The 24,755-nt window shown below is 39.6% G+C and overlaps 1 protein-coding gene and 1 pseudogene across 7 annotated transcripts in view; one reads left to right on the forward strand and one right to left on the reverse strand.

Moving 5' to 3' along the window:
* Nucleotides 1-24,755, forward strand: part of LRCH1 (leucine rich repeats and calponin homology domain containing 1) — a 259,657-nt gene that overhangs the window by 122,843 nt on the left and 112,059 nt on the right. For all 7 annotated transcript variants that reach the window (XR_004966388.1, XM_036301739.1, XM_036301742.1 and 4 more), the window contains exon 2: nucleotides 2,663-2,807. Coding sequence is in view for 6 of the 7 variants with exons in the window: in XM_036301739.1 (XP_036157632.1) it covers nucleotides 2,663-2,807 (145 nt within the window). In the remaining variant the exon portion in view is untranslated. The remainder of the gene's footprint in view (nucleotides 1-2,662; nucleotides 2,808-24,755) is intronic.
* Nucleotides 5,861-23,608, reverse strand: LOC118649663 (annotated as a pseudogene).

A 24,755-nucleotide genomic window follows, 5' to 3' on the forward strand; every position in this document is an offset into this window, starting at 1 on the left:
GGTATTCTTAATACCCAGAGACCCCTCCCCAGTCCAGGCAGGAATGTTCCACGCTGACCGCCTCCAGAAAGCAGAGAACAAAGAGGCACTTCTTGACTTCAAGCCTCTAAACCAGTGGTTCTCAACCTTGGCTGCACATTAGAATCACCTGGGAATCTTTCTAAAATCCTGATTTCTGGGCCTCATCCTCTGGAAATTCTGTTTCTTTGTTACAGGGTGGGGCCACAACATTAGTAACAAAGAAACAGAATTCCAGAGGATGAGGCCCAGAAATCAGGATTTTGAAAAGATTCCCAGGTGATTCTAATGTGCAGTCAAGGTTGAGAACCACTGCTCTAAACAGACTTGACCACTGTGGGCAAAGACCTGCAGCTGAGAGGGGGCAGGTTCTGGGTGTCGAGGTCCAGAGCGTGGAAGACCTCCTGGGGGAGCAGTGGATCCGAAAGCCTGTGTGCTGGGTCAGACACTCCTGCCTCCCACCCTCCCCTGCCCTGCACATAGACGTGCCTGGACTGGGTGAGGAGGAGAAGGAGAACTAGAGGGAAGGAACACTGAGTGTTTGTTGGCGGCCATGTAAAAAGGACTGTGACCCTCCCCTCCCACTGAGTCACTCCCTAAGGCAGCAGGAGACGGAGGGTCTGAGAGCAGCCACACAGCTTTGTGGCCGTGACCAAGGCACCAAGATGGTGTCCATGCAATGGGGCTGAGGAGGTGTCAGAGGACCTCACCCCAGAAAGCCCAATAGCTCTTTGTGTGGAGAGAGAAGGTGGCAGGGAGGGAGGGAGAGAGCAAATTGGACTCAAGAGGCCTCAAGGCCTAGATGAGAATATACCAGGGATCAGCATGGACTTGAGCTCTGAGGTGAGGGTCAAGGGCAGCTGGGTGGGGGCCAGCCCAGACAGAAGACTGAGGTCCAGATGTTCTTGACCCTGCTCAGTTCTTTGGCACCTCTGCCTGAGATATAAACTGTCTGACATGGAAGTACAACTCCAGAGAAGGGGGTGGGGAACCTAAGTTAAATAATATTTTGTTTTTCTGTTTTCACTTGGCAGAATGGGGGCTGAAGTTGAAGTTTGGTTTGGTTACTAAACAATAAAGAAAGCAACATTTCTTGCACACCCGACTGTGTGGTCTGAGTTTGCTGCTGCCTATAAACTGAGAAAAATTTGTAAAATGAAGTACTAATCTCTAGGGTTTAGGTCAGACCGAGGAGTAGTGCCACTCAGCCAGAAGCTGGCTCATGGCTGGCCAGTGCAGGGATGGTGGCAGGAGCTTCTCCCACCTCCGTGGCAGCACTAAGAATGTCCAACTAACAGTTTAGGCCTGACCCTTGGGGGCCTAAGCCTTTAGTCAGACATCCCCCGAGGGCTCCCTGGCTGCCAGAAGGATTCCTGACTGCAAGCTTAGGCCTGATCCCCCGGGAAGTGGGCCTAAGTCAACAGGTGGATATCCCCCAAAGGGTCCTGGACTGCAAATGGGCACAGGCTGGGCTGAGGGACGGCCCCTCCCACCCCCCACCCCCCCCACCGAGTGCTCAAATTTTGTGCACCGGGCCTCTACTAATAAAATAAAATGAAATAAAAATAAAAACGTGAATTGTCATTTCTTTCCACCCATTAAGATCCCACTCTTCTGTACTGTCTGCTGCTTCTCAGTTTCCTGTTGCTGGGACTGAAGGCCTCTCTTTAGGCCAGCCCCTGTGGACTCTCAGGGACTATTTAGATTTTTTTTTTTTGTATCCTTTGTGCCACTCAAGGTGTAGTTTGGGTGTAGTCTTGGTTGCCTGCAGACTGCAGGGAGGGACTATCTCTTCAGGACAAATTGGCTGCTTAGGTCCTGCACATCAGGTATGACTCATCGCCGGACTCGTGGCCACCTGTCCCCAACCCTCCCCTCTCCCCAGCCTCTCCCCAGACTCCACAAGTCTGCACCTCTACCTGTACCTCAGCCACGGGTGAGTGTCTGTATTTGAAAGGTTCTATGAACTAGGTTCAGTGAACAAAAACAAAGATCACAGAGGGGAAAGATCTGCGCCTCTGTGAGCCCCTCTCCCGCTGGCACGGCACGGCCTAGGCAGCCGTCCAGGCCGCCCCCTCTGGGCTCAGTCTCACATGGCTGTGGACCAAGACCTAGAATCCCCTGCCGCCAGCAGCCCTGTGGACCTACTTTCCACAGTCAGACGCTATGCTTGTCCCAAGGGACGGGGCCTTGGTGCCATGCGGTTTCCCTCTGACCCTCTGGGCTTGAAGGTCTCACAGTTCTCTCCAGCCCAGATCCCTGATTTTACTGTTCTCCAGGCACCCTCTGCCCTTCCTGGCTGCAAATGGTCTCATCAGCTGTGTCTACTTTGCCAATTCAGGATGGATGTTACTCGATTTAGTTGCTCATTCTATCTGCTCAAGGACAAAGCTCGGGACACATCCAATTATTCTGCTGACATTTTGTCTAAATATTTTTGTTTTATTGTATATCTTGGGCTAATATGCTAATAAATGGAGATCACACATCATACAAATAGTGGTGCAAAAAATGATAATGTCGATCTAAGTTAGGTTATAATGATTATTTAAAAACATGTTAAGGAAAAAGTATGGTAGTTGATAAAATTGTATTAGATTATGTTGAAGATGTATTGACAAAATATTCTTTCTTTTTCTTGTAGATTTATCTAAGAACAGACTGGTTGAAGTTCCAATGGAATTGTGCCACTTTGTATCACTGGAAATTCTTAATCTGTATCATAATTGTATCAGAGTCATTCCTGAGGCCATCGTTAATCTGCAGATGCTGACTTACTTAAACTTGAGGTAGGTTAACTACAAAGGTTGTAGTAAAATTCAAGTAAAAATATGCTTTAATTTATATCAGGTTTTTTTTCTCTTTCTAATTGCTGATCACCCTTTGAAGTAAATCACACAAAGATCATTTAAGAACTATCTTCTATAATACATTTGTAGTGTCATTAATACTGTTTTTGGTCCTAGAATTTTCTGAATGTCAATATGACAAGATGTTTTTGCTTTTTAAAAATAATTTATATGGTATCGTTTCTACTTTTTTGCGGGGGCTGACCAGCAGACCCTGAGTGATGGATGAATGTTTACTCTGACACAAATTTGCTGTGAAAGAGAGAGCTAAGGGATTGCCTGGCTAAAGCAACCGGACAGCCTCAATCGCCTGCCTCTTCAGGCTTTTGTTATAACAGCAATTTGAGATAAAGTGTATCTTTTAGCTACCATCAGTAGGGTAAGTAATCTTGTGTCTACAGTGTCCTTTAGGCAAGGGCACCTAAAGATTCTGGTAAACACCCAGGGGCTCAGCTTGTTTGGAAAAGTCATGGCAAGATCTGCCGCCTTCAGCAAAGTCCATCTAAGGCCCCCGACCTTTTGGAGATTCCTCCTTACAGACTTTTCAACCAAGTCTCCTGTGCTCCCCCACACTTTTTGTCTCTTTTAGAAATGTTTTTATTGATTTTAGAAAGACAGTAAAGGAGAGTGAGAGAGAGAGAAACATCAATGAGAGAGAAACATCAATTGGCTGCCTCCTGTATGCCCCCCACCGGAAATTGAGCACAACCCAGACATTTGTCCTCAAACTGGTGACCTCTTGATGCATTGGATGACTTTCAACCACTATGTCACACTGGCTGGGCTACTTTTAGTCTCTTTTGTGCTTGGAAGGTTGTTGGTATATTGTTTTCAGGTACTGATGTAGATTTTGGAGGAGGAAGATGAAAGGAAGTAAAAAAAGAACATGAGCTTTGGAACAAATTGGGGCCTTGATGGTCTTTGGGCGTTTTGGTACCATTGTATTTGCTACCTGGTACTCACTGAGCTTGTTCACTTTAGGTCACTTGAGAAACTTCAGAAGGAACAGTGAGCAAATCCAGCAAGACAGGAAGTTTGCTGTCTTTATAGACGATTAAATTAGTTCAGTGTTTGCTGAGAATGGATCAGTGGTCTGTATTGATGCTCTAATTATAGACAAAACAGTGTAACATATGAATGCCCTTGAATAGCCCTGAAGTTAAGAAAAGCAACTATTTTTAGACTTTGACTAGATTTTGGCTCCTTGTCTTCTAAATCCTTGACTCACATTTGGGCCATTATGAGAGAGGGGAGCTCTTTTATCAAATCTATCTGTATTCTAAAAACAAGGTTCCAAAGCTCAAGCCTGAACATAGCCTCCACTCCACTGGTGTCAGTTGCACTATCTTCCTATGCAAAAGGTAGCACCTGATTAGCAAGGTTTGTGCTATGCAACAAATCTGCTAAGCTTTAAAATGCAAAATTCCCAATAAACCAGGTATTGCATTAAATTATGATAGATAATGTCAGTTAATTTTTTAGTGGGATTTTTTGGGTTCTTTTGGGAGGGGGAGTTGACCACTGGGAATTAGGGATCTTCTGTGGCTCTGGTCTCTTTGCAGTCCCCTTTGTTGGTGTTTATTTTCCCATTGACCCCCCTTTACCCCATACCCACCCCTCCCAGGCCTTCACCACACTATTGTCTGTGTCTATGGGCTATGCATATATGCATATAAATTCCCCAGTTAATCTCTCCCCACCCACCCCTACCTTCCCTCTGAAATTCATCAGTTTGTTCTATGCTTCAATGTCTCTGAATCTTATTCAGTAGTTTCCACATATGAGTGAGATCATGTGTTATTTATCTTTCTCTGACTGGCTTATTTCGCTTAGCATAATGCTCTCCAGGTCCATCCATGCTGATGCAAATGGTAAGAGTTCCTTCTTTTTAAACACTGCTGCATTGTATTGCATTGTGTAAATGTACTGCAGCTTTTTTATCCACTCATCTGCTGATGGGCACTTGGGCTGTTTCCAAATCTTAGCTATTGTATATTGTGCTGCTATGAACATACAGAAGGTCAAGAGACATATGAAAAAATGCTCAAAGTCACTAATATCCAAAAGATGCAAATTAAAATGACAATGAGGTATCACCTCACACTTGTCAGAATGGCTAGCATCAACAAATCTACAAATGACAAGTGTTGGCGAGGATGTGGAGAAAAGGGAACCCTGTACACTGCTGGTGGGAATGCAGATTGGTGCAGTCACTGTAGAAAACAGTATGGAGTTTCCTAAAACAATTAAAAATGGAACTCCCATTTGACCCAGTAATCCCACTTCTAGGAATATATCCTAAGAAACTGAAACACCAATCTGAAAGGACATTAGCTATTTTTATTAACTCTACCCTATCTATTTTCCTTGTTTAAAATTTAGTTTAAAAATATAAATTATGAAATATTCCAAATTTATAGAAAATAATGAAATAGGTGCTCAAGTTCCCACCATTCCAGTTTAACAATATGATATTATTTAGTGCTTTTAAAACATACATAAATGTCACACTGCACATAACCATTTGCAATAATTTTGACTTAACAGGTATTAATGTCATTTTTTTCAAATCTCCCACCCTTCCATTCACACCATCGGTCCTGGGATCTTTATATTATCACACACACAAAAGGCTTCATTCTACTCTAATAGCAACTTCCCAGTAGTTCATTGCTTTTTTAAAAATTTGGAGGTTAGCCCTAACTGGTTTGGCTCAGTGGATAGAGCATCGGCCTGAGGACTGAAGGGTCCCAGGTTCGATTCCAGTCAAGGGCATGTACCTTGGTTGCAGGTGCATCCCCAGTGGGGGGTGTGCAGGAGGCAGCTGATCGATGTTTCTAACTCTCTAACACTCTCCCTTCCTTTCTGTAAAAAATCAATAAAATATATATATTTTTTAAAAATTTGGAGTTTCTTATCTTGTCACCAGTTTTTGTTTTGTTTTTAAGAATAAACATCTTCATTACAGGAGCTACTATAGGAGGGAAGAGGATTTATTTGCCTTTCTGGGCCTTGATTTTCCTCACATAGGACTCCAACTCTTTGCCCTCTAGCACATAACCATCTGCTTGGACATGTTGGCCTGGTTTTGGAGCAATGCTTGCAAGAAGCTTGCCCTGCTGGAACTGCCCCTCTGGAAGACTTCTGATTTTGGCATACTTTTTTCTTTCATCATATTTCTTCTGAATTTTCTCTGGTTATTTTTTGTTTAAAATCTCTTCCTCCTCAGGAGTCAGCTTGACCCCCTTCTTGTGGTGCAGGGGCAGTGCCTATTGGGACTCATACCACTGTAGGTACAGTGTGCTGTCAATGAGCACAATGCAGTTCTTTACTTGGGGGTTGGTATGGACCAGTTCATTCTTGGATGCATCATAGAGAAGATCAATAATCCTTGTTTTGTAAGTACTACTCTTGAGCCCCAGGAGAAGTTTGCCCACATCCAGCCTCAAGGTTTGATACTTCTTGTTACCACCCCACACACGGACTGTGTGTATGGGCAAGGGCCAATCTTAGTGTGGGCAGCAGGGTGTCCCAGGTCATATTTTTGTTTCTTATGGTGGGGCTTTCTCTTGCTCCTGCTCTTATGGTGCTTGTGAAATGGGAAATGTGGACTGGAAACACATGGTGTCTCTCTGGGCAGGATGGTTCCCTGGCTCTTTGTCTGGTGGAGTCAAAGAATGAAACCGCGGACGAAAGATGGTATAGCAAAGGTGGAAGTTTATTGAGAAACAAGCACAGACTCCCATGTGGGGAGGTAAAAGAGTCCCACAGCCCAGACTCCCATGGGGGGAGGGGGAAAGAGTCCCACCAAGTCCCTTTTTCCATGGTTTATAAAGGCTGCAGGGTTTTTTGTGCCTCAATATTCCTTCTGATTGGTCACTATCCCCCTTTGATTTGGTCACTATAGCAACTCCTGAGCTCAAGTCTCACGTGAAATACGTGAGGTTCCCTCCTTCTCCCTTATTATTCTCCTATTCCCTCTAGTTTGTAAATGTGTACCTTTTGCTACCCCCAGTTCCCTTATCTTATGAAAATGTAACTTCTGTGGCTTCCAGCTCCCGTGTCTTATGGAAATGTACCCTTTGCAGCTCTGTAGCCCTGTGCTTTTTCCATGGACCCTTTAATTCCTAAAATTTTCTAAACCTGCCTATTTTACCTCTAAAAACTCCTTTCACTTGTACCACTTGTCCCAAAAAATGCCTATGATTTGGCACTGGATAGAAAGAGCCTGCCTCCAGTTTTTATTAAATCAACTTTATCAAGGTATAACTTGTACCCAGTCTTTTTTATAGATTATGGATCACTAATTTTTGTATAATCAAATAAAGCTAATTTTACTTTAAAGTAGGAATAAAATTGGCAGGTCTGAGTATAAAAGTGTATCACTATTTAAATGAAGACTTGGTCTCTTCCTCTCACCCTTTCAATGAAATCAAATATCAGATACAGGCAAGATTCTGCCCTTAATCTTACCCATCTTCTTCCTTCCCCAAAGGTAAATGCTATCCTACTTGGTGTGTATTATTCCCAAATATATTTCGTACTTTTCCCACATAGCATGTATGTTTCCATAAATAATATATGCTATTGTTTAGTGCTTTAAAAACAATATTAGTGTCACGTTGTACATAATGTTTTCCAATAATTTCCACTTAACATGTTTTTTTATGCCCCAAAATTTATTTTTTAAATATCAAAAGCCTATACTTTTATTTATTTATTTACATATTTTTAATCATTTATTTTTCAATTACAGTTGACATATAATATTATATTAGTTTCAGTTGTACACCCACATAACTTACTAAGTTTTCATCCCAATAAACCTGAACTATCTGACACCATACATAGTTATTAGCTGTAACAACCAGTTTGTACTTCTTTTTTTTTTAAAGTATATTTTATTGATTTTTTACAGAGAGGAAGGGAGAGGGATAGAGAGTTAGAAACATCGATGAGAGAGAAATATCGCTCAGCTGCCTCCTGCACACCCCCCACTGGGAATGTGCCTGCAACCAAGGTACATGCCCCTGACCGGAATCGAACCTGGGATCCTTCTGTCCGCAGGCCGACACTCTATCCACTGAGCCAAATCAGTTAGGACCAGTTTGTACTTCTTAATCCCTTCACCCTTTTCACCCATCTTTCCAACCTCTTCCCATCTAACAGCCATCAAAATGTTCTCTGTATCTATAAGTTTTGCTTGGTCATTTATTTTGATTTTTAGATTCAGTTGCTGATAAATATATTTATTGCCATTTTATTGTTCATATTTTTTAGGGTTTCTTTTTCTTCTTAAAGAAGACCCTATTAGGATAATCTAGAAGCTTACATATTGAACTTTCATTTCTCCTGGTTTCTGGTTTATCGAACTAGAAACTAGTTTGAGTTTTCTTGCATAAGAACCTATTTCGACTATAGCAGAATGTTAATTACCTTGGAATTGCCTGATGGAGCTGGCACAGTGGTGTCTATAGATTTTGGTTCACCATCTCCCTAAAACATCTGTCCTCTAATCCCAATTTGTATGGGGGAAATATCCCAAGGGAATATTGATCTGTTACTTTATTTATCTATTCCCATTTTGCTGTGACATTTTCACCTCTAACAGTTCTGCATGTTCGTAAATAGATTTAGCTTTGCATTAAGTCCATATGCACTGAGAAACTTTTGGGTATAAATGACATTTTTCTTCTGGGACAATAGAAAGTATAAAATTCTACAAACAATAGGTAATCTAATTTCAAAATTTATATTATGCTTTAAAAACATTAATAAAATTGGTTCTGGTATGATTTTAATGTTGAGCCTAGTTCAGGTAGAATGGTAGAAAGAACATATTGGAATATGCTTCTCAGATTCTTTAGGGCAAGAACAGAGAAAAGTCATTGAAACTGATGATGGCTAAAGAGGAGATGTATGGTAGGTATATAGTAAACAGAGTTTTATGATGAATTCCTGGGTAATTGAAAGTGATAAAGAAGTAAAGGTGTAACCAGACAATCAATGAGTCCATGCTGCCTGTCACTACTTAGCCAATTAAGCAGAAACAGGGTTGAATCATATATGAACGTTTATTCCAATACTGCGGGCAGTATGGGAGAGCAGCAGGGCCCCTCATAAACCAGATTCTTATATAGGGTAGGACAAGGATTACATGGGGAAGTAGGGATCACAGGCATGGGCAACATGGTTGTTAATTTTTCCATGATAATAGGCAGTTCTTGAATGAGAATGGTTCCAAGGTTGATTCCCAGGTCCAAGGTTGACTCCCAGGTCCAAGGTTGACTCCCAGGTCCTGGGGACATGCAACTCCCATCCAGGCCAGAATGTCCTTTCTTTAATAACACAAGGCAATCATGGTTAACAGAGCATGATTAATATTTCCCATAACCAAAGCTAGCCCATAATAGTCTGTTTTTGCCCCTACCAATGGGACCTTAAAGCATCCAACTCTTTAAATGTTATTTTCTGTCTGTAATCGTTTAATTTCTTATTTGCCTCTATCTTTTCTCTCACTTATATAGGTCATTTGTATTTTGTTTTGTTTTTCTTTACTCCATGGACAAAAAAAGGGCCACATACTAAGACTGACAAGCTCAGAGGAGGCCTGCAGGGCGGGCCTTACAAACTCAGACCTGAAATAACGGCATAGGATGGTCTGAAATTATAACTTCCTAGCTACAAGTGAGTCATGGTGGGTAGTCAGTGCTAGGCCAGTGTCTTCCTTCACAAAGGTCAGTCTTTACCTAACTGAGCCTGTCTGTTGTCTTTTTCATCAATGATAATATACCTTTGGAATGTCAAGGTAATTTCCTTTTTCAGACCTCTCGGGGCACAATTTTCCACCAGTGCAGAGACCACAAAACTCCTCATTATTATTGTTATCATGTTAGTTGTTAACTTTTAATTATGTGTTTATTCCTTTTATTTTTATCCAGTCCCAGAGGTTTCCAAGTTTTGCTTTGCTTTCTCCAGCCTCTTTAATCTATCACCAGTGGATTTTATATAACCTCTTATGTCTCCTCCGATTGTAATCCTAATAATAGACAAACATGGTAATTGACTATACCTTCACTACGTCTCCCATTGGCTAATTAGCATGATATGCAAATTAAACGCCAACAAAGATGGCGGCTAATTTGCATACTGAAGGCAAATCCCACTGCGCCACCCCGCCTGGGGCTGGCGGCAGCGCGATCCCCAGCCGCTGGCCACCCCAATGTGAGATCCTGGCCTGCGGTGTGCAGGGCGGGGCGGGCGGCGCAGGCGGCAGCGTTATCCTGAGCCGCCGGCCTGCCCCAGCGCGGGATCTGGGCCTGCCATGTGCGGCCCAGGGCAGGCGGCAGCGCGATCCCGAGCATCTGCCCGCTCCAGTGTGGGATCCGGGCCTGTGATGTGTGGGGCGGGGCAGGCAGGGCGGGCAGCAGCACTATCTGAGCTGCCACCGACCCCGCTCTAGATCTGGGCCTGCCATCTGCAACTGGGGGAGGCGGGGCAGACACCGCGGGATTGGCCATGCCATCTGCCACCAGGGGAGCAGGCCTAAGCCAGCAGGTGTTTATCTCCTGAGGGATCCCAGACTGTGAGAGGGCACAGGTTGGGCTGAGAGACCCTCCCCCCGCCAGTGCACAAATTTTTGTGCACCGGGCTTCTAGCCCTATATAATAAAAGTCTAATATGCTAAGTGTCCAACCATTTGACCGTTTGACCAGTCGCTATGATGCACACTGACCACCAGGGGTCAGATGCTCCAACCTGTAGGTTAACTTGCTCTGGGGTCCGGCTGATTGGGACTGGGCGAGATGGGCTAGACACACCCTGGAGACCTCTTCCAGTTCCTCCCCAGCCCCAATCATGCACCAGTGGGGTCCCTCGGCCTGGCCTGCATCCTCTCGCAACCCCGGACCCCCCGGGGATGTCAGAGAGCCAGTTTCAGCAATTTTCACAGGCCAGGCCAAGGGACCCCACCACGAATCCATGCACCAGGCCTCTGGTATTTAAATAAGGTGCAAAACTACCATACTTTGAAGCATTTTCTCAGTCCATTGAACTTTTGCTTCCTGGCAATTGTTCATCAGTTTGGCTCAAATAAACTCATAAGAATTTTTACAGGTTACGTTGATAGCTCACATCTACTTTATTTATTTTTTTATTGTCTAAAGTTTTACATATGTCTCCTTTTTTCCCGATACATCTACTTTAATGTTACCGCATTTTAAGACATATTCCCTAATGTTGAGTCATGACTTTTTATATTTTATTTATTTATTTTTTTTAATCCCTACCCGAGGATATATTAGGGAGAGAGACAGAGAGAGAAAATTGATTGGTTGCCTCCCGTATATGCCCCAACTAGGGATAGAACCCATGACTTAGATATGTGCCCTGACCAGGAGTTGAACCCACAACCAACTGAGCCACCTGGCCAGAATGGAGTCATGAATCTTTAAAGGAATTGCTAACTCAAAGGAGACAATTAAGAAAATGTATCTCTTTTCAGAGGTATTGTATCAGGGCATATAAAAGATGTATGTACATCCTCTAAACTCTTTGAAAGCCAGGGACATATATACATGTATAATTATTTTTGGCACCTATTAAATTGATTTCATGAACATAAAATAGTAACACAGGGCAAGCTTTAAAGTGACCAGGAGGCAGCCATCTTGTTTATTCAATTCTAAAGTCTTTAACTACTGTTTTGAATATTGGGTTTAGTTAAAACATGTCTTCTAGGAATTGAACTCTTAAAATTGACTTATTTCTCTGGGAGTAATTTTGAGGTAGACAGTTATATTCACCTAAATTTTTTATTTGTAGCTTGTGAAATAGTAGGTGACTGTCGTATGTTTACTGACAAATATGTAAAAATTACTGGAAAATACTAGTGGCATCTAATTAAATTGCAAGTCTTCTAATTCTAAGATGTTGAGTAATATCATTCACATGATAGTGGGTGGTCTGTGTGAGTTCTTCTTGTCCTCACACTACCACCCCACTCCCAGCCACCCTCAAGCTGGTAGCCAGGAGGAGTTTAGAATATTGTGCTGTCTGTGATCATGATATGTGCCCCCTCCACAGCAACCAACGTTGGCATTGTAGCCTTTTCATGTCTTTTCTCCCCTCATGAAAATTATAAAATATATTTCTTCTTCAGTTTGGTGAAGAGGCATGGTGGACTTATGTTGACTTTTGGCCTTTGAAGGAGAGGCTGCTAGTCCATTTATTTGAAAAAGAAGCAAGGGCTCAGGATGCTGCAAACACACTGCTTTGTCAAAGAACTGAGTTGCCTTCAATCCAATTTATTGTCTATGATAGTTATAAATGGGAGAATATGTCAAAGAAAGCTTATAATCTAGAACTATATAATCAAATCATGACATTATCACTAACATATAGTGGGGAAATATATATAAATTTCAGAAAATTAAAGAAATACTGTAAATTATTTTTGAGCACACATTTCAGATGGACTAATCAAATACAGCACATTCTTAAACAGCTTGAATAAATAGGCAAGTTAATAAAATTATAGTTATAAGTACTTGAAAACACTTTCTTTCCCGAAGTACTTAGAATGTCCCCTCATATTTCTATTAAATAGGAATAAAAAGTTGTTAGATGAAATAGTGCAGAGAACCTGCTTTTCAAACTTTCATAGATTTCATATTTCTATACTTAAAATTAAACATGGTCTCACTGTATTAAAAATTTCTTTTTAAATAAATCACATGTAAAAATTACAAATTTTGTATATTTCAAAGTAGGAGAGATGCCATATGGGAAACATTTACCATTGAGTATACTCTCTGGGATATATTGAGTATTCCAGCAGAGCAAAGCCATGAATATTTGATGCTGATAGTGATAATGATAGCAACAAAGATGATGGTGGTGGTGATATGTCACTGCCTACCCAACTTCTTGGCTGAGAGGCTCTCTCAAGGAATTTATCTTTAAATGTCAAATGGTTGCTTGGTGTCAGGAACCCAATTCCTGTCTTAGACTAGATATGGGCTTAATTAGCACATGTAAAAAATATCTTCAATGCAGTTAAAAACACATTTTCTACATTTTTTCACATGATCGGAATATCATATTTGTGGCAACATTAATTTATTGTTGCTTATGTAACCTGTGCTTGAAGGATCTAGGCTTTTAATCTTTGCTTCTTGGTGTTTGCTACATTAAGTTATGTTAGTTTATGTGCCATTGTGTCTTTTCCTGTTACAAAGTGTCTTAAACTAAGAAATGTGGCCAGGAACAATAAAAGTGATTAAGCAAGACTTATTCCTATAGAGGAACAAACATTTTGAACCTGAATTACACAGGAAAGCCTCACAAAGTTTAAAATCTATTTCAAGACATTGGAGAGGCCGAAACCGGTTTGGCTCAGTGGATAGAGCGTCGGCCTGCGGACTGAAAGGTCCCGGGTTCGATTCCGGTCAAGGGCATGTACCTGGGTTGCGGGCACATCCCCAGTAGGAGATGTGCAGGAGGCAGCTGATCGATGTTTCTCTCTCATCGATGTTTCTAACTCTCTATCTCTCTCCCTTCCTCTCTGAAAAGAATCAATAAAATATATTTAAAAAAAAAAAAAAAAAAACATTGGAGAGGTTGCTGTTGATGAGACTCATGGAAAAAAAAAAAAAAGTACCTTAGGAAAATAGACTAGCAAAACTCTTGGCAACCTTAGGGGTGTTGTGATTCTAAGAATAGGGATCTTGGCTTTAAAGTTTCATCTCAGAGAGATTCAGGAATAGAAGGTGCCAACAAATGAAAGTTCTTTACAGCCTTTGATCATTTTGTTTCCAGAACTCTCAGTGACTGATTTTACTTTCCGAGAGTGAAATACACAGCCAGGAGCTGGTTTATTGTTTAGAACCCCCTATCTCTCTGAGACATTGCCTGTAAAGAAGAGAACAGTTTTTTGAACAAAATGCTATCACAACATAAAAAGGAATCTGTTTTGGCTGCTTTTTCAGAAGCTTGGCATCCTTTTTGGCTGCTAAACAATGTGCAGAAAGAGCCAGCTTCCTGATGGCTGCCTAACCTGTATCTCCACATTCCTGTGGGAGTGGTCATTCTGGGAAATAATCTTTAATCCTCAGAATGTAGCTCTCTGTTTGAGGATTGGAAGAAGCATTCTGTAAACTAGAGTTGTGGTAGGTAGTACAAATTTTATATTTTTTGTTGTGAATGAAAATTATTTTTCATTGTTTCTAAGAATTTAAATTTTACCCCTAAGTCTCCTTGCACTGACATTTCTGAAGAAAGTTTCAATTATAAGATAGCATTTCTTCTTTCTGTAAACCGATAAAATTGATGATGTCTTCCTAACATGGAAAAGGTGAGGGTTTTTGTTAAATTCAAGACAAACTTGTAAATTCTACATCTTTTAATGAAGATCTCATCTCATTCCAAGGAAAAATGAGAATACTTTATATATTTTAGAACTGGCTTTTGGTAGCTAGATTTTCTTGTGAAATGACAGATCAACAGGAGGACACTAAAATTCAGGTATTTGGAAGTATTATCTTAAAATTTGAAAATATTTTTGTCCAATGTTAGAGTTAGCAGTGGCCATCAGGGTATGATTTAAGCCTTTCCTTTTCTCGTGTGCTTCCTGGGCATTTGTTTTTAAAGTGGAACCTTATCAGATCCCATTTCTTTTAATATATTTTAGTATAGCCTATACATGGCAAGACTTTCAAAGAGGGTTTTTCCATTATACACATCACTGATTACAGAAGTTGTTTAGATCAGTGTTTGTATTGGAAAAAAAAACAAACAAACAAAAACCGGAGAGACACAAAAGGGACATTATGACTTTGATAGCTAGATCACTGTTTTCAGTTCTGTTTCTGATCTTAATAGAGTTTTTGAGATCTTTGTGCTGCAGATTTGCTTTCTTAAAATGGAGTGAAGACATACTCCTAATTTATTGTATAGTTTTTTCTTGTTTATAGTAATACTCAAAGTTTTTTCTGCAAGCCCAAAATGATCAACCTGCAAATTACATTTATTTTTCTAACTAGACAAACAAAAGCCCTTTGAAACATTGCCATTTTATCAATAATCAACTTCTTATATTTCCTCTAACACAGTGGTTCTCAACCTTTTGGCCCTTTAAATACAGTTCCTCAGGTTGTGACCCAACCATAAAATTATTTTCGTTGCTACTTCATAACTGTAATGTTGCTACTGTTATGGATCGTAATGTAAATATCTGATATGCAGGATGGTCTTAGACGACCCCTGTGAAAGGGTCGTTCGACTGCCAAAGGGGTCTCGACCCACAGGTTGAGAACCGCTGCTCTAACAACATTGTAGTTTACCAAGTTCATAACAAGTACTGTACATAACAAGAGGGAAAGAAAGAAAAAAATACTTTAGACACGTGTGGGAATTTGAAATAATCATTTTTGAGCCCTTAACAGTCTTTACTTTAGATAGAAAATAGCAAAGTGATTTAATAGGTCACACTGTTTCATAAATACAAATAATAGAAATTAGTGGAATTTCTTGGCATGTTATGGCTTGCTCAGCACTTCCACATTTGTTATCCTGTTTAACATTTGCTTCATTGAATTACATACTCATTAAGACAGTGTCATAATCATAAAAATATTTAGAAAAATTTTCAGGAGACCAACTAAATATTTAATACGGGAAGGCCTTAGTAATTTAAAAGTTCTTACCATATTTGTAATTGGTTCCCCGTTTTAATTCATAATACTGTAAATTTGTACATTGTTTTCCTTTATTCATTCAGAAGTTTGTCTTAATTTTATATTTAAAAAAACAAAACAGCCCTAGCCAGTTTAGTTTAGTGGATAGAGCGTCGGCCTGCGGACTGAAGGGTCCCAGGTTCGATTCTGGTCAAGGGCACATGCCTGGGTTGTGGGGCATGTAGGAGGCAGCCGATCAGTGATTCTCTCTCATCATTGATGTTTCTATCTCTCTATCCCTCTCTCTTCCTCTCTGAAATCAATAAAAATATATTTTTAAAAAATCACTTTTGATGTTAGTTACCATCCTTTTGGGTTTTTTATTTTCTATTTCTTTCTTTAAAAAAATGTTTTTTTATTGATTTCAGAGAGAAAGGGAGAGAGAGAGAGAAATAGAGAGAGATGGGAACATCAATGATGAAAGAGAGTCACTGATCCTTGGCCTCCTGCACACCCCCTACTGGGGACCGAGCTTGCAACTGGGCATGTGCCCTTGACCGGAATCAAACCTGGGACCCTTCAGTTCATAGGCCAACACTCCATCCACTAAGCCAAATCAGCTAGGGCTTTATTTTCTATTTCATTAATTTCTGATATATAAATAAAATATAAATTTTATTTCTGATTGCTGTGGTTAGGAAGTCCAGTACTATGTTCAATAAGAATGGTGAAAGTGTACAGCCGTCCTTGTCTTATTCCCAATCTTAAGGGAATACTTTTAGTTTTGACCCATTGAGTATACTGTTGGCAGTAGGTTTGTCATATATGCCTTTATTATGTTGAGGTATGATCTCTCTATTCCCACTTGGCTGAGAGGTTTGTTTGTTTTTTAAATTATAAATGGGTGGATTTTATCAAATGTCTTTTCTGCATCTATTGATATGATCATGTGATATTTATTCTTCATTTTGTTTATGTGCTGTATCACATTTATTGATTTGCAGATATTGTGCCAACCTTGCATCCCAGGAACAAATCCCACTTGATCGTGGTGTATGATATTTTTAATGTGCTGCTGGATCCGATTTGCAAATATTTTGTTGAGGATTTTATCATCTATGTTCATCAGGAATATTGGCCTATAATTTTCTTTTTTTCTAGTGTCTTTATCTTATTTTGGAATTAGGATAATGCTGAGTTCATAAAATGAATCTGGTAGTCTTCACTCTACTTGAATTTCCTAGAATAGTTTGAGAAGGATAGGTGTTAGTTGTTCTTTTTGGGAAAAAAAAAAAATATATATATATATATATATATATATATATATATATATTTCCATGTACATTAAATATAATGTAAAGTTCCATGTACATAAATTTATATATATATAAATTAATTTTTTTAGAGAGAGAGGAAGGGGAGGGATTGAGAAATAGGAACATTGATAATAGAGAAACAGCAATGATTGGCTGCCTTCTGCATGTCCCCTACTGGGGATTGAGCCTGCAGGTGACCTCTTGGTTTATGGGTTGATGCTCAACTGCTGAGCCACACCTGCCTTGGGTTAGTTGTGCTTTGAATGTTTGGTAAAAATCAACAGTGAAGCCATCTGGTCCAGGACATTTTGTTGTTGGAAGTTATTTTATGACTCTTTTAATTTCATTAGTTGTAATCTATCTATTCAGATTTTCTTATTTTTACTGATTCAGTTGTAGAAGATTGTATGTTTTGAGGAATTTATCCATTTTGTCCAGATTATCCAATTTATTGGCATGTTGTTCATAACATTTTCTTACAGTCGTTTGTATTTCTGTGGGTTCAGTTATTATTTCTCTTTCATTTCTGATTTTATTTATTTGGGCAATCTCTCTTTTTTCCTTTTTTAAAATCCTCACTCAAGAAGAAGGGAGGGTGGGGGAGGGAAGGGGAGAGAAAGCGAGAGATAGAGATAGTGAGAGAGGGAGAGAAAATGTTGATCAGTTGCTTCTCATACATTCCCAGACTAGGGTTTGGACCTACAACCTAGGTATGCTCCCTGACCAGGAATTGAACCAGCAACCTTTTGGTGTATGGGATGATGTTCCAAGCAACTGAGCCAACAGGCCAGGCCTCTTTTTTTCTTAATGAATCTGGATAAAGGTCTGTCAATCTTGTTTATCTTTTCAAAGAACCAGCTTTTTGTTTCATTGATCTTTTGTATTGCTTTTTTAAAGGCTATTTTGTTTATATTTGCTCTGATCTTTTTTATTTCCTTTCTATTACTCACTTTAGGCTTTGTTGTTTTCTAGTTTCTTTAAGTGTAAAGTTAGATTGTTTATTTGAACTTTTTCTTGTTTCTTGAGGTAGGCCTATAACAGCTATGACTTTCCTTCATAGGGCTGCTTTCACTGTGTCACAGATTTTGGGTTGTTGTGCTCACATTTTCATTTGTTGCAAGGTATGTTTTGATTTCTTCCTTGATCTCATTGTTATCCCATTTATTGTTTAATAACATGTTATTTGGCCTTCGTGTCTTTGTGTGTTTTCCGGTTTTCTTCTTGTGATTGATTTTTTAGTTTTTTATCATTATGGTTAGAAAAGATGCTTGATATGATTTCAATCTTCTTAATTTATTGAGAGTTTTTAATGTTCTAACCTATGGTCTCTCCTAGGAAAAGTTCCATGTACATTTGAAAAGGATGTATATTCTGCTGCTTTGGGGTGAAATGCTCTGAAGCTATCCATTAAATCCATCTGGTAAAATGTGTCATTTATGGCTACCCTTTCCTTGTTGATTTTCTGTCTGAATGATTAATCCATTGCTGTCAGTGGGGTATTAAAATCCCCTACTGTGAGTATATTACTTTCAATCTCTCCCTTTATGTACATCAAGATTTGCTTTATATATTTAGGTGCTCCTTTGTTGGGGGCATAAATGTTTACAATGATTATATCACCTTGCTGGATTGCTCCCTTTCTCACTATATAGTGTCCTTCTTTGTCTCCTACTATAGACTTTGTTTGACTAGTAAAGTCAATATTATCTGATATAAGTATTGCTACCCCAGCTGTTTTTTCATTTCCATTTTCATGAAATATTTTTTCCATCCCTTTACTTTTATTCTGTGTGTATTTTGCACTCTGAGGTGTGCCTCTTGAAGACAGTGTATACATGGGTCTTGTTTTCTTTTTTTAATTCTTTATTGTTGAAAGTAATACATATGTCCCTTTTTCTACTCATTGTCCTCTCCCAGCCGGCCCGCGCCCCACAGCCCAGGCCTTCACCTCCTATTGTCTGTGTCCATTGGTTATGCTTATATGCATACAAGTTCTTTGGTTGATCTTTTACCTCTCCACACCCCCCTACCCATCATCCCCTGCCTTCCCTCTGAAGTTTGATGGTCTGTTTGATGCCTCTGTGTCTCCGGATCTATTTTTGTTCATCAGTTTATGTTGTTCATTATATTTCACAAATGAGTGAGATCATGTGATATTTATCTTTCTCTGACTGGCTTATTTCACTTAGCATAATGCTCTCCATTTCCATCCATGCTGTTGCAAATGGTAAGAGTTCTTTCCTTTATACAGCAGCATAGTATTCCATTGTGTAGATGTACCACCGTTTTATAATCCACTTATCTGCTAATGGGCATTTAGGCTGTTTCCAAATCTTAGCTATTGTAAATTGCGTTGCTATGAACATAGGGGTGCACACATTCTTTCTGATTGGTATTTCTGATTTCTTGGAGTATATTCCTAAGAAGTGGGGTTATTGGGTCAAATGGGAGTTCCACTTTTAATTTTTTTGAGGGAATTCCATACTATTTTCCACAGTCTGCATTGCCACCAGCAGTGTATGACTGGTTCCCTTTTCTCCACATCCTTGCCAGCACTTGTCATTTGGGTCTTGTTTTCTTACCCATTCAGCTACCCTATGTCTATTGATTGGAGTATTTAAACCATTTACATTTAAAGTGATTATTGGTAGGTATGTATTTATTGCCATTTTATTCTTTTTAACTATTTTCCCCCTTTTTTCTTCTTAAAGAAGATTGTTTAACAATTCTTATAATAGTGGTTTTATGGTAAGCACTTTGTTTCTCCGTCAATTGTAAATTTTGTCTTGGTTATATAGATCCTTGCTTTTCATCACTTTCAATATTTCATGTAAATCCCCTCTGAACTGAAACTTTTCTGTTAAAAAAATCAGCTGACAGTCTTATGGGAGCGTCCTTATAGGTAGCTAAGTATCTTTCTCTTGCTGCTTTTAAGATTCTCTGTTTTTAAACTTTGCCTTTTTAATTATGATGTGTCTTGCTATGGGCCTCTTTGGATTCATCTTGTTTGGGACTCTCTTGGACTTGTGTGTGTTTTTCCTTCACCAGGTTATTTAAAGTTTTCAACCATTATTTCTTCAAATTGTTTCTCCATCTCTTACTGTCTTTCTTCCGCTATGATGCTAATGTTGTTACACTTCATGCTGTGCCAAAATTTCCTTAAACTATCCTCAGTCATTTTTTTTTACTTTTTACTGCTCCTATTTGGGTGTTTTCTGCTACCCTGTCTTCCAGATCACTAATTTTTATCCTCTGCTTCATCTAACCTACTGTTTATTCCTTCTAGTGTATGCTTCATTTCAGATATTGTATTTTTCATTTCTGACTGGTTCTTTTTAATTGTTTGTATGTCCTTTTACCTGCTGTGTAGTTTTCACTAAGCTGCTTGAGCACCCTTATAACCTTTTTTGTTTTTAAACTCTATATCTGATATATTGATTCCCTCTATTTCAGTTAGCTAATTTTCCAGAAATTTCTCCTGTTCTTTCATTTGGGGCATATTTCTTTGTCTCCCCATTTTGGCTGTCTCTTTATGTTTGTTTCTACATATTAGGTAGATCTGCTATGACTCCCAGTCTTGGTAGCATGGCCTTATGTAGTAGGTGCCTTCTGAAACCCGATGTCACAGTCTCCTTGATCACCTGAGCTGGGTGCTCCAGTAATGTCCCTTGTATGTGTTTTGTTATTTCTCCTCTTGTAATTGAGTCTTGATTGCTATTGGGCACTTTGTTCATGGTGTTGACTCTCAAGATTGCTAATTATGAGAATCAACCCAGATCAGTGTTCAAGCTGCTCTGTAGGTGCTGACCACAGGGAATTCACCTCAACAGGGTCTTTTGCCTGCCAAGATCTCCTTTTTGATATGCTGATTGTGAAACCAATTGGATTCTTTTTATATTGTCTGAAGCTGACCACTGGGTGTGTTTATTCTGAGGTCTCTTGGAAGGGACTCTGGTGCAGACACTGTCTGTGACTGGCCTTGGGCAACCTGTTACAGCTACAAAGCCACCCACAGTTTGTGGCTGCCTCTCATGGGATTGGGTGTATGTGGAAGGACCAATCTATGCATCAAGTCTGTTTTTTTTTTTACCAGCTATGGGTAGGGGCAAGTCAGCAAAATTCCCTTCACACCCCGAGATCTGCCTCTGCCTGTCTCCATCTGCTGGTAGCCTGTTCAGCTCAGTCACTGAAAAGGCCTGTGGTGGTACTCAAGTTGCATGAGTAAGGTTTCAGTTAGTCACCAGATGGGGGCGAATGGTGTTCATCAGATTGGTACAGGTTCAAACTTGGTGCCAGTGTTGGGTTTGAGGCCACTCAGCAAAAGGTGAGGGTATACCACATCTAGTTGCCACCTGCTGGGTGCTCACACCTTTGTGGTGGGTCAGAGTCTCAGAGAGTTGTCAGGGTGAGGCCAGCAGAGTATATCAAGCTCAAACATATCAAGATTTGGCTGTGTGAAGGGAAAGCTTTGCACCAGTCTGGCTTGCTAGGGAATATTGGTCCTTGTCCTTGAGCCACACAACTCAGTCTGTCCCAGATTTTGCCAGGAGTTTGATTTCATCAGGGCAGGGTCACCTGGAGTCAGGAGGATAGGATTTGTGGATCTCCCATGACAGGGAGGTGCCAGTCAGGCTTGGGGGAAGGTGGGGAGAGTGCCCCCTACCCCAGAGCCACACCACTCAGTTTGCCTCAGATTCTTCTCATACCTCAGTAGAGCAGAGCCACCAGGAGTTGGGAGGGTAGGCCACTGGGAGCCCGAAAGGTGGGCCTAGTGGATCTCCTTTGTGGGAGTGGCACCACTGGTCAAATTCATGGGAAAGTGGGGGAATGATCCTTGACCCAAAGCCACCCAACTCAATCACTGGTACCCTTGAGTCTGCCAGGACCATCAGGCAGCTGGCTTTTCCACAGGGTGCAAGCTCTGCAGGGTTGGGCAACAGGGAATCTAGAGGGTAGGACTATTGCATTCCCCAACCTGATGCCCTGTGGAAAGGAGTGCTACACCCTAGAATGATGGTGTCCATAGTGTAGGAAATGTATGCAGCACAAGAATTCTAGTGGCTGCCCCTTCTCCTTTCTCCCCAGCCAGAGCCACAAATCCCAATCGCTCCTCAAGTGACTCTAGTCTGCTTTACCCTCCCTCCACCACAGCCCAGGGTACAATGAGATTCTTTTGCATTGGCCCTTTCAGAGAGCACTTGTGTCTCTAACAGATTCCTGTCTCTCCTTGGTGGACAGAATGCCCACTGCTTTTCACAGCCAGATGTTATTTGTGTGCCTCTTCCTGGTTCTGGTGCACTGCGCTGAGGAGCCCAGTTTGGGCTTGAGACCCTATGTTTCTCATGGGGGATCATTGCAGCTAAGATATTCTTCTGGAATCTCAGCCACCACCTGTGGGAGCGAGGCCAGACCTTTTCACGTCTTTACCATTCCCACCATTCTCGATGCAGCTTCTTCTGTAAACCCTTGCTTATAAGATTTCTGATCAGCTTGTCTTCAGTTGGTTATTCAGGTTGATTTCTCTATATTTTAATTTTAATTCCAGTTTGGTCCTGGGAGGAAGTGATTGTAACATCCACCTACTCCACTGCCATCTTGGATTCCCCCCCAATGTGTTATTTTAAGATGGAGTTACAAGCCAAGTATTTTGAGGCCAAATTCAAAATTGTATGTCTTCCTGGTGAATTTCAGGTTTTGTCATTGTGTGGTGGTTCACTGTATCCCCAAAATGGTTTTCTTGACATATTTTATATAAAGTTAATAGTTATACCTTAGTTTTCTATTGCCTTCATATACCTTTTTCCACTCATTTATTTTCAACCTCTCTAAAGTTTTAGGTGTGCCTCCAAATAGAATATAGATAAATTATTTTAAAAAGCAATCTGATTATGTTATGATATATGAATTTAAGCCATTTACATTTGTTATAATTACTTGTATATGTGAATTTATGTTTTCCTTCATATTTTGTGTTTTGTTTATCAAGGTTCTTTGCTTTTATTCTGCCCTTTCCTACCTTCTATTGAAGATTCTGAGTTTTTATTCTAATTTTCCTCTTCCTTTGTTTAATCATTATATTTTTATACTTTTAGTAGAGAAGTTACCTATAAGTTAATAAAGTTCTGTAGGTAAAAAATATCTCTCTTATCCTCCCAAAATAATAGCATTTATAGAAAGCTTAAACTGCAAGCTCCTCTCTCCAAACTTAGATTACATTTTTATTCTTTATTTTAGGTCCTTGCTTTTAGTCAACTGATTATTGGTAGTCACCCATATTTTTTACCAGATTCTTTGCTCGCTCTTCCTTTTTCATCTCACTCATTTTAGGGTCTACTTTCCTTTATGGCATGTATTTTTAAGAAGTTCATTCAGTGAAGGTCTGTTTTTGGTAAATATAGTCTTTTTCTGAAATGTCTTAATTCCCCACCCCCATTATTGAAAGAAGTTTCAAATTATTAGTGTAAAGTTCTAGGCTACATTAATATGAAGTTTTAAGTTGGCAATTTTTATATTGTATTTAAAGACATGTTTTCTGGTCTTTGTTTTGCTACAGAGAAACTCTTTGCTAGTCTAAATATTTTAGGTCTGTAGAAAATCTTCCATATTTTTCCTTTTTATTTTTTCCCATATCTTCTCTTTGTCTTTGGTACTTTTGAACTTTATGTGTTATATATACATTACATTAATTTGACTTACCTTCCTGAGTATGAAGATTTGTGGCTCTCATCAGCTGTAGAAAAATTTTAGTCATTATCTTTTTTAATATTGCTCTGTCCTCCATTTCTCTATTATTTCTATCTTCTTTGGGTATTCTCTGTTAGTTATATGTTGGACATCTGATTCTACCTATCACATTTCTTATAAACTCTTTTATAGTTCTTATTTCTTTACATTTGGGGTGGTTTTCAAGCACAAGAATGCTTTAAACATATTGAGAGTGAAAGTTCAGTAATTCTTTGAATGCAAAAAATTATGGTGCTATCGGATTCCTTAATCGAAAAGACTCTTTGTGAGCGGATATGTGGCACAAGAATTTGTAGCACTACACATTTTTGACTTATCAATGAAATATTATGCACTTTCTAATTCTTATAATAATATACTTTTTTCATTGACTAAAAAAACTTGCACTGGATACTAAATTTCTGTGAGTTGTTTTAGTTATTTGATTGCAAAACTGGATGAGAACTAGTCTTGAAGCCTAGATCCATTAAATTGGAGTTTGTGAAAATTTGAATTCATAATTTTCAATCCTTTTTTTGTTGAACTTTGCCTTTTCTGTCTTATTAGCATCCTGCAATCCTACTTCCCTTAAATTAAAGGCCACATGGAATTAGAGCTTTAGGCAAGTGGGTTTTGACTGCAGTCTGGGGGCATAATAGCCAAACCCAGGCTTCACTTTAGTTCCTTGGTGTTCTTATTTCCTTATTAGTAACAATTACAGTAACTGGACGAATGAAAAAAAAAGTTTTTATAAGAGTTGCTTTTGAGAAAAAGAGACACAATATTAGTTGTTTTTTTTTTTAGTTTCCAAATGCAGATCTAAATATATCACTTCATTTCAAAAGTAATAAAAAATGCTGCAGTGGCTGGGAAGTTGCAGAATATGATGGTAAAAATATTACCCTCCTTTGGAAAGGAATGCTTATGCTTGGAAAACTCAGGGAGGGAAAATATTGATAAAATAATGCAGCCAAGAATTTCAAATAGCACTTGTTCATGAAAAAAGATATTAGGTGTTTAAGAGACAAAAGGTATGGACTATCAGGACAGATAGAATGATAAACTCTCTTTGAAGGGTGAGATCCAAATTATCAGAAGGTTTGGTCATTTTTAGAGTTGGGTCATATGGAACTGTGTTATCTATTAATCTCTGTTCATGAATAGAGTATAATTGA

The sequence above is a fragment of the Myotis myotis genome, unplaced genomic scaffold, assembly GCF_014108235.1.
Source record: "Myotis myotis isolate mMyoMyo1 unplaced genomic scaffold, mMyoMyo1.p scaffold_m19_p_3, whole genome shotgun sequence".
Lineage (NCBI taxonomy): Eukaryota > Metazoa > Chordata > Mammalia > Chiroptera > Vespertilionidae > Myotis > Myotis myotis.